The 13497-nt window shown below is 33.3% G+C and overlaps 2 protein-coding genes across 3 annotated transcripts in view; one reads left to right on the top strand and one right to left on the bottom strand.

The window, feature by feature from the left end:
* LOC141450188 (uncharacterized) overlaps nucleotides 1-13203 on the bottom strand; it is a 33626-nt gene extending 20423 nt beyond the window's left edge. The window contains exons 1-4 of the mRNA XM_074120343.1: nucleotides 13047-13203; nucleotides 12724-12893; nucleotides 11992-12640; nucleotides 7751-7843 (exon numbers count right to left, since the gene is read on the bottom strand). Coding sequence (XP_073976444.1) covers nucleotides 7751-7843; nucleotides 11992-12640; nucleotides 12724-12891 — 910 coding nt within the window. The 5' untranslated portion in view covers nucleotides 12892-12893; nucleotides 13047-13203. The remainder of the gene's footprint in view (nucleotides 1-7750; nucleotides 7844-11991; nucleotides 12641-12723; nucleotides 12894-13046) is intronic.
* The window catches only part of LOC141450276 (uncharacterized), a 152330-nt gene that overhangs the window by 30270 nt on the left and 108563 nt on the right, over nucleotides 1-13497 (top strand). The gene's annotated exons all lie outside the window — the stretch shown is intronic.

Genomic DNA, 13497 nt, shown 5'->3' on the forward strand with positions numbered 1-13497 from the left:
ATACTTTTGGTAGCTGATATTTATTTATTATTATCTGATACTAAACATCAACTCTTTGTTATTTCATTTGGCAGTTTTGTTGCTTTTTTTTCACATCCACACTTAGCTGAGATCCACATGTGATCTAAGAAACCATATTCATTTAAGAAAGTGTATTTAAACAAATTTTTTAATAATAACTTGACCCACACACAAACAAAAAATACCATTTGTTAAATGTATATATTTCTGTTTTCTGGAAATTTCTTTACTAAATTTGATCTAAATATACCTAATCAAATTTTTCTGAATTAGTATATCTGTTAAAGCGAATAAGTATTATTGAGGTACCATATTCTCCACCAAGAGAATCCAGATTCTCTTGTTACATGCTGTAGGTAAAAGTGGCTCCCAATAAGAAAATATCACACTTCCTGATTTAACAGTTATCCCATAATTATTGTAGTCCAATGCAAATGCATGAATATCAGAAGAGTACGAAATCTCATATGGATTTATTGTAAACTATTAATCCAAAGAAAATGTTGATTTTGTAAAGAATATTACAATTCATGAGGAAAAATCCTTCAACTTTTTTTGTTCGCGAAAAGCTTGAAACAAAACAGCAGAGGATTCATTTAAAAAGATCAGAGATAACTCAACTAAATAAACCATCATTCATGTGAATAGTATCGCTTACCCTCAATTATCCATAAAGATATTTCATGTATTTTTTTTATAACTATGTGAAAGTAAAATAAATGTGTGAACTTTAGTTACAGGACTTTAGAACTATTTCTCGGGATGATGTCAAGTGTTAAGTTGGTTATCTTATATACGAATAAATCATTGAAGTACAATAAGGTGCAAGGTCAAGATAGTGTTCCAGAGATCCAGCGATGGAAAAGGTCTCCCATCTAGAAAGAAAATACATAGACAATTAGTATGTCTGCGGTGGGGTTACCGTTACTTCTCGCTGTAAACTAGAGTAAGAAGAAATAGAGTGTCACGCAGGAGTGATTACTTTTCTTGAATATTTTTTAAACATAGTGCGGTCAGGTTAGATACACTAGTTTATTTTAGTAATTTTAGGCGAATGTTGTAGGTAGTGTGGTTGACTCCAATATTTTGCAAGTAATTATTGATAGGCTTATGTGTTTTAGCAGAACTGTGTAATCTTTAGGTAAATTTAAATAAAACAAAAATAATTTCCACTTCAAAAACATTGATGTGAAAGGTACCAACTAGGAGAAAATATCCCTCTTTGTAATTAATTACCTAAGACTAGGACTGAAGTTTATTAATCTTAAATTTTAAAAGACATCTTAAAGAGTAATTTTCCATCAAGAAGCGCAGAATTTGGTCAAATTAAGTTAAAATTATATAGCCTTCTAATTACAGCAGAATCACATTAACTGCTTAAAGTAGCAGATAATTTTTGTCATACAAACTGTTTTGTTGGCCTTCTATATTGATTACCCACCAAGAATTTTTGCAACTTACAAAAAGGCTTATAATCATTACATAATAATGTAGTTTGAAGTCAATTACATTTTAACAATTCAAGCACAAATGAGTATAATCTTTAAATTAATTAGAGAATTAAAAATCCTTAGATTTCTTTTTTTAAATCAACCTTCAAGGGTAGCACCTTGCTTGCTCTTATCCCTAACTATGATTTATCTTTCATCTAGTGATGAAAAGCAGTCTTCTAAAAATAGCTAATTACAGTTAAATCTGATTAAAGACATGACCACTTACCACTGCGGCTAAGCTGCGGTTTTCCAATATGTATTCTTCATATTAAAGGAATTTTGTTTACTTCACTACGAGTCCTGCCGGATAGTAAATTAGCATGCTGGTTTTTTTGGAGGGTTCAAGTTTTAATTACCACTTTTTGTGCTCGAGGTTTTCTGATGAATTAGAATACTAAAGCTGTGCCCAGAACCTGAGAAACTCATGCAAGGGTTTGTGTTTGTCACCAGTATGACTGTACTGACACTTTTTTTTTTTTAAGGCGAGCCCCGTGAACATCTGAGGTAATGGGCACACAGAGCTTTAAACAGTGTCCCTTTCGTTTAAAACAATACCGGACATGGAGCAGTAAGAAGCTCCTGGATTCGAACCCACGATCTCCGCTTTAGAATACAATATTTCCTAACCACTCAAAAAGCCCATCCCTTACCAACACTAATTCTATTGATTTTCGTAAGGTTTATAAATTTCATTGGATATACTGTAGACTGAACGAACATGGTGTACACCCCTGAAGTGTGCAGAAAAAAGGGAACTAATGTGCCACTAATCTTCTGGAGAGGTAGGCACGTAGGATGAGCTTTCAAGTAAATGAATGACCCTTTTTAACACATCTAGAGGCCTAAAACATTTTAACGCATGATTACCATTTAAAACGCAGGTGCTGGTATAGTTTAACAAACCTTTTTAGTCGAGAATTATGCGCCGTGGTTTACTATTACGGAAGTCAAACTCTAATGTACACCTCATAATTGAGTATAAATGCTTAATGAATTCGTATTCTAGTTTAAATAAAATGCTAGCAGCTAAACTGAGGAATTGAAACATTGAAATTGATTCAGAATTTAATTAACTCGTACTAATATTAAATTTATTAATTTTTGTAACATTTTCTCAGAGGGCTTTAATTATGGCCGACTACCTCGCAGTACAGAATTATCAACCATTGATTCTGCTTGATTACTGAGCAAAATTCACTCGTCTACGGATATATCTAACGCCTTTTCATGTTAATCTTGCTAATTATCTAAATTAAGAACTAATTAAATGCAGTTGCAATAAGTATCCTCTCATGACCAGGGCCGGATTTAGATGAAAAGAGGCCCTAATGTTAAATGATACATGTTATTGGTACTGTTTTTAGAATAGTGTAATTTTAATTTTGCTAACAATTTGAATGTAGGCCCCTCTTGATCTTGTGGCCCTAGTCCTAAGCCTAGTTAGCCTAAAGGAAAATCCGGCCCTGCTCATGACTTTCTGCAGTGGTTTTTACTCACATACTGTATATGTAAATGTCTAATACGATCTTATATATAAAAAAAATATGCTTTCACCTTCAGAATTCCTTGATATTGTTCAAGAAATGCTCAATAACAGTGCTGATCGATATGTTGCCTCAGTAAACTACTTCCATTTCCTTTTGATGAAAATGTAGTACTAATGTCGAAGTGTCATCAAAATTAAAATTTTGTATCGAAATATTTTTATCAAATTTAATCGCGGAACTGAACAAAAATTTCTATTTAGCACATTACATTTCTTTCTTTCCACATCTGTTGCATTTAATGCTTTGGAAACTTAATATTTACTAAGGTAACATAAGAGGTAATCTTCATTGGGAAGCGCATCAAATTAATTACGGTAATGAGCATGAAGGGCTTAACTAAACCTACTGTTCTTTTGTAAATCGTATGCACCTTAAACACGAATATACCGTACCATACAATCCATTACTTTCCAAGTATTCTTTTCACAAATAGAAGCGGTTTGGGTGCTAAAAGTATAGCCATTAAACCGAATAACTCTTTGGAAACAGTAGCCTCCACGTAAGGAACTTCCCAATTGGGTAATTACTTTTTACACTGCTAGAACTCGATTATACATTTATGATAGGTTACATTACAAAGTTCGGCTAAATCTAGAATTACTTAGTACTTTATTTTAGCACTTATTGTGGGAATTAATCAAAAACTCAATTCTTATAGGCAACATTACCTCAAGATACGACTATCTCCCAGACTCACTCTGCTTCCCGGGTGTCAGAGTCTGTCCTAGAATTTGCGTTGGTCAGCACTATTTACACACTTCCAGATTAATTTCTTTGGCTAAGAACTGTCCCAACTAGAAGAGAGAATACCTTGGTTTCTGGCTAATTTGACGCTCCTCGCCGATAAAATTAATTTATATTGCATTAGATTACATATACGTTCCCTCCAGCTACTTACAAAAGTTTCACCGATTAGACGAAAATCTGGAAGCTAATGGCCATGGCTGCCTACTCCGATATTCTCAGAAACTTTAACTGTCATCCATTAAGGAATTGAAGTTTAATATAGTTCACTCAAAATATTTTACCGCTCTGATTTTAATCTACTAGAATTTATGGTGAGAAAAGGGGCAATAACTTCAGTTTTAATCTGTCTACCAAATGAGCTAAAAAATTGCATACTAGACTGCTCTGGCTCCTCAGCAAACGTACATTTTAGTTCTAGAAAACTGCTTACTAGTGTATACGAATCAAGAACTTGCAACAGTAGGATTTGCTGATTTGGCCTCAACTAATGTGTCAACGCTGATTGATGTTACACGTACTTAACTAAATGATTTAAAATGCCGCATTTATTGGTTTTACGTTCATGTATACCTTAATTTCAATCTGCTTTACAATTAGGCCGTTCCTCCAGTCATCTATGTGAATAACTTTTGCAGTATCAATAATTTATGAATGGTTCAATTCCACTGACTTTCACATGGAGGTCGTTCATTCCTTCAATTCAAGGGTCTCCCGCCCAAGTGAACTTCAATCTTTGGCTAATAATTTACAGGTCATAACCCTTCGGCTTAAAGAACGTTACTTATAGACAATACTAGTAAGTAATTGAGGGCTTCTACCAGGTCTAACCACACAAAAATTAAGTTAACACAGGTGCTATTGACACTGCGCTTACAAGGTTTGTCCTTCCTTCGGCGCAAGTTTACAGGGAACTATACACGTCCATGTCCCTGAAGGCTCCGAAACGAATGGAAATCAATGCATAGCAATATGCTATAAGAAAATCGTACTACTCCCTAACGATGAAACAATGGGGGGGGGGACAAACGCTGGCGTCATTGCCGACATCGCACAGGATTGGACCTAAATTGAAGCAAAATTTTGGACATCAGAAATTATTAGAGTGAATTTCGGTTATATTACAAGTAGAACCTTAGACATTCCCTGATAATTGTCATACCAACTTTCCTGACATACCACCTCACAATTATGGTGTTACGTTAAAGTTTACCTGCTACAACATAACTTGGATGAAGGGTGAATAATAACAAACGCAAATAATCGCATTTAATTATCACAAAACAATTACATAGCCTTGATTTCAATCTGTTTACAAACCTTAAGGTGGCTCCTGCCTAGATGACCGTAGCGATCGATGGTCTTGATGTTTCTTGTGAATTGTCCAAACAGCAACGTAAAAACCATCCTCGGTGTATTTCATATAACCAGAAAAGCTAGTTTTTACCGAAAGCTCTTTCTTCCTGAAATACAGAACATCAAACCTATTCTCCCATAGCTATTGTGTATGAACATTGAACTACTAACTTCCTTAGCTGCCTTCACCGACGTTTCTAACCTCATTCAATTATTTGTTCCAGTTTCATGCTATATAGGGGCGGGTGTTGGTGCAGTGGATAGAATCGAGGAATGGTGTATGGGATCCCCAGTTGGAATCTAAGTAACACCTACTTTTTTTATTGTAAGAAAAAGCCGTTAGAATGTGCGTCCGCTCACCTAAGCAAGTTAAACCTCGTCTGAAAAAATTGGCGATTATTTTTTTTTTTATGCTACAAATTTTTATGTATTAACAGGATACACAACTGTATTCAAGGTAACGTCATTTGTCTGGAACAATTCCTAGCTACGGTACAAGTAAAATTCTATTAAATACGAAATAATACGCTTCCCAAGCATCTAAAACTTAAGAACAGAAGATCTCATTATTAAACGCACCCCAAACTGCTCTAAGCCCCCGAAACAATACGTAATACTAGAACCTAGATACTTACCTACTTGTAATCTTACCTCAATTATTTGCCACTTGAATACTGCGTCTTCACTGAGGAACTGTTTTAATTGTTCAAAATCGTGAAATCTTTGAAGAAACTACGCCCTTTCAGTTTAAAGATCATCTGTTATCCGGTAACCTCCTTTGCCCAAATAAAATCCTCTAATTTGCCTGAGCATGAAAGAAATCTTGCGCAATACTTACTTAAAAGAAAAACTAGTAACGCCAATGACTAAATCTATGTCGAATGTTTCCGCGGCTCTAGATACATAAGAAATTTCTCAAAATTACTGATCATTGGCAAGCACCACTAGCAAATCTAAAATACAACCCTAGTAACACGGAACGAACCGATTCAGTGTACAGGTGATATTTCACATCACACTTATTCTTGATCAGTCTCCAGAAGGCTTCACGTAGCGGCTAATGTAATGGATTCCTGCGTATTATCAACCCGCAAAGAAGGAAAACCGCAAGCGATTTTTTTTAAATAATTAAAATAATCTAGTAACTATTTCTATCTTAAATGAAAATTAAATTTTCTGGTTTGAGACGCTGAAAGAAAAACAGAAAAAAGTCAAAATCTTACAGGAGCAACAAAAATGTTCCAAGTTACTAAATATAAAGAATCTAGATTTTTTATTTTTTGTAAATATGTAGTAGCTTCTTGTTGCTCCTCGTAAATTTCTGTTATAACGCAAATTGCATTAGTTGTAATAAACTCACATTTACCTCACCTTCAATACCTACTTGATCCTTTAAGTAAATCAACCCCACTGCTGTAGCTAGAATTCCTGTCTTTCTGCTAAATTAATAATTAGGGTCACATTATGAACAGAAAGTGATTGTACATTTTTTTTTTTTTAATGACAAATATGTAGAATTACTTTCTTTACTTCAGTTCAAATTTACCAGAAAATGTGTATATATCTTAATTGCTCTTTCCAAAATTAAATATAAAATTTAAGAAATTATTGAGTTTATAGACTTTAGGAGTTTAAGTTATTTAAATTTTACGAAGTAATTTAGTAATAAACATTCTACTCCTGTTGCATTCACAAATAAGTACAAAAATAAAGCAAACTTCTAAACCATCTTAGTTACTTAGATTTAAAAAGCTTTAAATTTTTGTTTAAATGAGCACAAAACATCAAATGGTTTAAAGATTTGCCATTAACGCAAAATAGTAAAATAAATTATTTATAATACTACCTCCAATTATGGTGCCAAATAGCTCTTTTTTAGATCCCTGAAGTCTTGAAACAGTAGCACTATGAAAAACTAACACTTGATTTATTGATGTGGTAAAGCTAAAGTTCCTTCTTTCCTTTCGCAAAGGAAAATAAGGAGAAGCTTAAGATACTTCACACTCACGAATCGCGAATAGCATTGACGAATGCTATTTACATTTGACGCAACGGATCATGGAATTTCGTTCGGATATTATTCACCCTTTTATTTATTTATTTGTTCACTGATTCACTATCATTCTCTCTCTCTCTCTCTCTCTCTCTCTCTCTCTCACTCACACATACATACACTCACACAACACAAATTATATAGTATCATTCCATGTTACTTTTTAGTTACCAAGCAGCAAATAAAACTTACCATAAGGCATTTATAAATTAATTAAGAGAAGTACTTGCTGGCTATTATTCTGGCAGTAACGTGCAATGATACTTTCAAGTGTGTTATACGTTTGTGTTTTGTTATAAAAGGCCGTAAACAGATGCACGAAAGCACGAATGGCGCGCATGCAAAAAGGCTGGGTAGACCGGCGATTGTCCACCTTACCTATTAAGTTTTCGTCTTAAATTAGGTTTCAAATTGTGCTTAGGCGGAGGAAAGCAAACCATGCCCGTACCAAAGCCATTTTTGCTATCCCCCTCTAATATTGAACGGCAACGTGCCATTTAACAACCTTCAAGTCAAAGTGGACTCAGAATGCTTACCTTGTGAATTGCCTGCGGAATTATTGAGTTCATGTTGCGAGGCCATAAAGACCTCATCACTTGTTGGATCTCCTAGTTGCCAGTTGTTGAAGTCTGGAGAAAAAGAAAAAAAAAAAAAAAACTTAGTTTCTTACATTTTGCATGGAAGCTAATTTTGCAATTACATTTTTTTAAAGCAGAAAAAATCATGGTACGTGGGATATTGTGGAACCACAGTAGCCGAGGGGTAAAAGGTGAACTCCCAAAAAGATCAAGATGTATCGCGGTAATGGGTTCGATTTCTAGTTTAGAATTAGGTTTCACTAGAATGAGTAATTTTTACTTTAGTACGATAACTAACTCTCCACCACTGCAACGGCAAGTTCGCGCACAAAAAAATAGGCATTGCATTACTTATTTATGTGAGGTTTCACAAAAAAAGAGGAACTGAACAGAGAGCTGATTATAACAGAATAGAGGAATAATTATGTAATCGGCAAGAAATTTCTCTAGATTCTTGAAGATGTTTCGAGAATTTTTTCGAATTCTTAAAATGCTATAGAAAACACCTTTTAATAGATATCTAAGCACGTGTTGTGTCAGTGCGAGGGGCTCGTATGGCTAAGGATGTTACTTCTCGGGAAGGAAAAACCAAGGCCTGTGAGCTTTACCCAAGAGCCGCTCTCAGCGTCAAGAGTCTGATTAAAAGGACAGGTCTGGAGGGTGAGCTTTAGAGTGAGGGGGAGCCACATTAGATCCAAAGGGATCGCAGTGGCGTAGGCCTTGAAGCCTCCCTAGTCTAATCTATCTAAGGTTGACATGCCATGCGAAATTGAAATTTTATTATAAATATTACTTATTTTATACACTCTATGTTACAGGTGTATCGGATTTTTGCAAAGAAAAATCAGTATTCCTGCGACACAAGAGAGAAAATTTTTTTAAAAAAAATGGAGAGGGTAAGTCACAATTTGCAGTATGCGTTGAATGACTATATAATGGGAAAACCGCCATTATGTGCCACGGCTTACTTTCTCTACACTAGTTTCTGTTGATTCTAAACTGCTGAAGCAAATAGAGAAAGTAGCCAAAACAAGTTTAAAAAAAATCAAGTTAGAAAATTTTATACGTATACAATATTTAAAAAAATAATCAATGTTTAGGATACTTTAATGACCTAATCACCATAATTGGTTTACCCATCATATTAATTTCGAACTAGTAACAAATTTTATTAATAATCTCAACTTCATTGAAGAATATTTTTATAAATAAGAAACATGCTCCTAACATTCGTACAAATTCTTAGATACTGAAAAACTGATAATATAATCTTCTGTTACTGCAATTCTCAAATTAACTCCGAATCATTATTTCATATAACAGTATTATTAATCAGTTAAATGAAGCTCTTAGTAGAAAAAAAAAAAAACACGTGCAATCCTACTTTATAATTGAGAAAAATAAAGTAAGGCAATGATAGCTTTTAGTGTATCTAATTTTTATCTACATCCTGTTATAGCAGCAGTACAGATAGATGTGAAAATTTTCCCTATAATTATAACAGGAAATTTCATCAGAGTGAAAGGCGCTGGTTCCCATACAAGTTGGACAGGCAACTAGCTCTCAAGTAAACCGTTACTGGCACCGTTATTTTCCTTAAAAATAACGCTTGTTATACGCTACACTAAACAAGAACACGAAGATCAACTTTTCTTTTATTCATGCTCCGAAGTAAACAATAATTTTGCCATAGATAAATTTATCTATAGTTATCTTGTTTTCATATAGTTATTTTTGGCAAAAAAAACAATTTAACAGAAAAATTAAAAAATCCGAAAATCTTATAAGAATGGTTACAGATAATTATTTTCTTTTGTATTTTTAATGTGCATAATAAATTTGGACATAATTGAAACAAAATTTTGGGGATAAACTCACATTTGAATTTTTTTTTACTAAAAGTCTCGTCGAATTCTAAATAGCCGAATTTATGTTACTATTATTGCCGTATGTATAATTGTACCAAATGTATGAGAATACTAAGTTACAATATTAGTAGTAAATTAGATAGTGGCGCTACAATCCTTAGTACCTTTAAAAAGTTCGGTTTCTCAGTAAAAAGAAAAACACTCGAATGATACCAAGGACAGTTAGGAGTACGAGGGAGGGGAGGTAACTGAAGCCACGTTAAGCGCAGGTCCCGAGTCCTTGAGCACTCGATTCTAATAATAATTCTAGAAACCTCTCTTATTATTGGGGGTAAAAAATTATTGAAAGAAAACCTTTCATTTTAGCATTTTCACCATTCAATTTACATATTCCCATTAGGAACCAAGTTGGAACTTAAGATATTCAGTTAGAGAAAATAAGGCATCCTTTTTTCAAATAATCCTCAAAATCGATTTTGCACAAACATTAAAATGAATCATCTTGGTAGTAGGTTGTATAATTTTTTTTTTTTAAATCAATTTCTGTAAGTAAAAATTTTTTTTTTTTTTTTATGAAAAAAGAAAAATAGTTCTAATGCCAACGCTTAAATCATTGTATAAATACAATTTTTTAAAATTAAAATAACTGCATTATTTTTTTGGACGAAGTGGAGATGCTCCAGTACTCTAATTACTTTATAATTGTTATTTCCAGTAATTCCTAGAAACTGGCTAAAAGTCCGCCATTAAACTTAGTAATTTTTTATTTGCACCGAAACTACAGAGTGACTGAAAGAATTGTGTAACTTATCTTAGAACCAAGCAGCTGGGTGCAACCCTTGCTAATTCTAGAAATCCATTAATTAAAGTAAAAATGCCTCAACAACTCTACATTACAATAATCTTACCATTCTTAGCAGTAATTATTTGTCTAGAAAGAGTTTTCTAAACTACGTTGATAACTTAATTTTTTTTTCAATAAATACGACAGGAAGAAAAACATTTTAACAGATATTTTAAGATTACATATATCCCATGGTTTAGGATGCAAATGCAACAGTACCAAAAATTATTTAAGTATTCCACGTCCTTTTTTTTTATGTTGCTGCAGAAGTAATAACCTCATGACTTTTCGCCGGTTAAACCAGGTTCTTTGATATACATATAAAATAACGTAAATCATAGATATTAGTAACGTAACTTTTGCCAGTCTGCGCCGTAAATTTAACTTCCGGCTACGATCAGTCGACAGGGCAAGTTACTTAAAATTTACAATTATTTACTTTGTGGCGATTTATTGCTCAATAAAATTCTTTATTATATTTGTGAGTTGCTTTCTACTTAAAGTTCTAAAAGGAAATTCCAGCTCATTTATGTTGTATCGTGTGTTAAATGTGAAAATGAGAATACTTAAAATATTAGCTCTGATTGTTCACCAATTAAAAAAAATAATAACCTATTATTATGTCAAGGGTAACAGTTTCTCCCCCCACTCACGACTACTAGTTTTTCATGAAACCGTATGGCACAGAACGTAAGACGCACCTACATTTCTGACATCTTCTGCAAAGGAAGCCCTAGGAATTTAGAGATTTTTTTTCCTGATTTAAAAATTAAAAAAAAAAACAAAAAAAAAAACGCATGTTACATTTGATGCAATACACTAACAATATTTTTTTACTATTAGTACCTAGAAAAAATTTACAAAATTATAAATAGATTTTTGTTTTGTTTTATAGAACAATTGATTTTTAACTAATCCCAATAATTAAGTACTTTGAGGAGAAATTGAAAATTTAATTCTGTTTATAACCCATCTCACTACACCTAAACCATTCGATCGATGTTTAACGCTCAATCTTCAAATATAATATTTTTACAACAAATTTTTAAATAACTTCGTGAAGTCAATTCGAAAACAAATCTCAATATACATAATAATTTGAATGGCATTCCAGTTTTATAGAATTAGAACTCAATTTTTTTATAACTTATTTCATATTAGTATTAATTTGAAATAATACATATCAGGTGTTAGACGCCATAAATAACCTATCGTTAACATTTGTTTTATCGTATAAACTTAATAAAAAAAAAGAGTAACATTATTTGCAAAAGATTCACGCTAGATGATTGATTCGGAAAGGAGGGAGCAAAAGTGGGGACATTAGCCCCGCCTCTTGAACTTTTGGAGCAAGTCCGACTTTCTTTGAAACTATATTATGGTGGGGAGAGAAATTTACGATGGCCTCTTTTCTAAATTCCACTCCTTATTACCACGATTTTCCAAAATACATGTACAAAAAAAAAAATATATAATAAAGAATCTACCTTGACTCGAAAAAGATCCTTGCGACGTTCCAGGGTTAGGTCCATATTCTTCTTCCTCTTCCAATGTTAAATCTTCCACGTTTCCGGATTCTTCAAGAAACTCAGTCTTTGGTTGGAGCATACCAAGAGCTGAAAGCGCAGCTGCACCTCCAGGTGGCTCTGCACCCGATGGGGTAGACCCGGATTCTTTCTTAATTTTTGCAACTTTTTCTTCTATCCTCGCAGCTATAGAATTGACCTGCTGTGGCTGGGATGGGGGCGGCGTGGGAGCAGTATCGCATGAATTTGAATCACCTGGAAAATTTTCGTCCCTAGACTGGCGTCGAGCTGGCTTCCTACGTTTTGGGGAAGTTGGCCTTTCGACTGGGGTCATACCCAATACAGGACTTTGTGTTTTTCTACTTTGGGCTGCTCCCATTTTTCTTTTTAAATTATCCTGTCCTCCACCATCACTACTGCCGCCCCCTCCTTGATCTGTTAAGCCTTTAATTTTTAGGGCCTCTGCCGCTTTCAGGAATGTATTTAATTGTTCCTGAGAAACATTTACTTCGCCTCTGTACATATATTCCAACATGGCTTTTAACTCACTGTAACTTATATCATTGAATATTAATATTGGATGCTTATCTTCATGATTTCTTAATATTTCCTGTAATAAAATAATGTAAAAGTAAATAACCAGTTTTGTTCGGATTTACAACAAAAAAAAATAGCACCTGATAAAATACTCACTTCTAAATATGAGCTACATGCTGAGAGTACAACTTTGTGAGCCTTCATATATCTCCCATCGGCGGCAAGTGTGCAGTCTACCAAAGACTCGCATTCCAATAATTTATCAAATACAGATACTAATGTAGTTTGGTGGTTGTTCCATTTCAGGCAGAAGTGCTCGCTCATGACTACCAAGTATTAAGAAACAAAAATGAGGCCAACATTAAAATCCCCCATATGATTATTTCAGTATGATTTAAGAAATTAAATAATATAAAAACATCTTTTACAATTGTAATGTTATTATAAAATGTGAAAAATATACAAATCTTAACACTCACCTATATAGTATCTATAATATAAAGTATAAAAAGTATCACAGGACAAGAGAGACCTTTACATGAAGCCACCAAGCGTATGTAATGGCGAACAAGCGTCACTCCAAAGCTCATCAAATATTCATCCGCCAACGTGAAAGTTTCTGTATTTTTAATAACACGAATTTAAATACGTTCTGATAAAATACAAACTCAACTTTGCAATAAAACGAATTAAATATTATAATAAATTCAAAAAATGATTGTATTAAATAAGAATTGAGGAACTACTTTTTGCGCAAGCTTATTTGAAGACTCTTTTGTTTTAAAAGTTCATTTTATTCAAATAATTATATTTTAAATAACTAAAATTTAAACGTCTGTTTATGTAATAATTTTCAGAAAAATGATTGATAGTGAAAAATATTTTAAAAAATACACTTATTGGGAACTATTTTTCTATTTTTCCCCCTCT

This window comes from Rhodnius prolixus, unplaced genomic scaffold, assembly GCF_049639745.1.
Source record: "Rhodnius prolixus isolate KJV_2025 unplaced genomic scaffold, Rpr scaffold_1, whole genome shotgun sequence".
NCBI lineage: Eukaryota > Metazoa > Arthropoda > Insecta > Hemiptera > Reduviidae > Rhodnius > Rhodnius prolixus.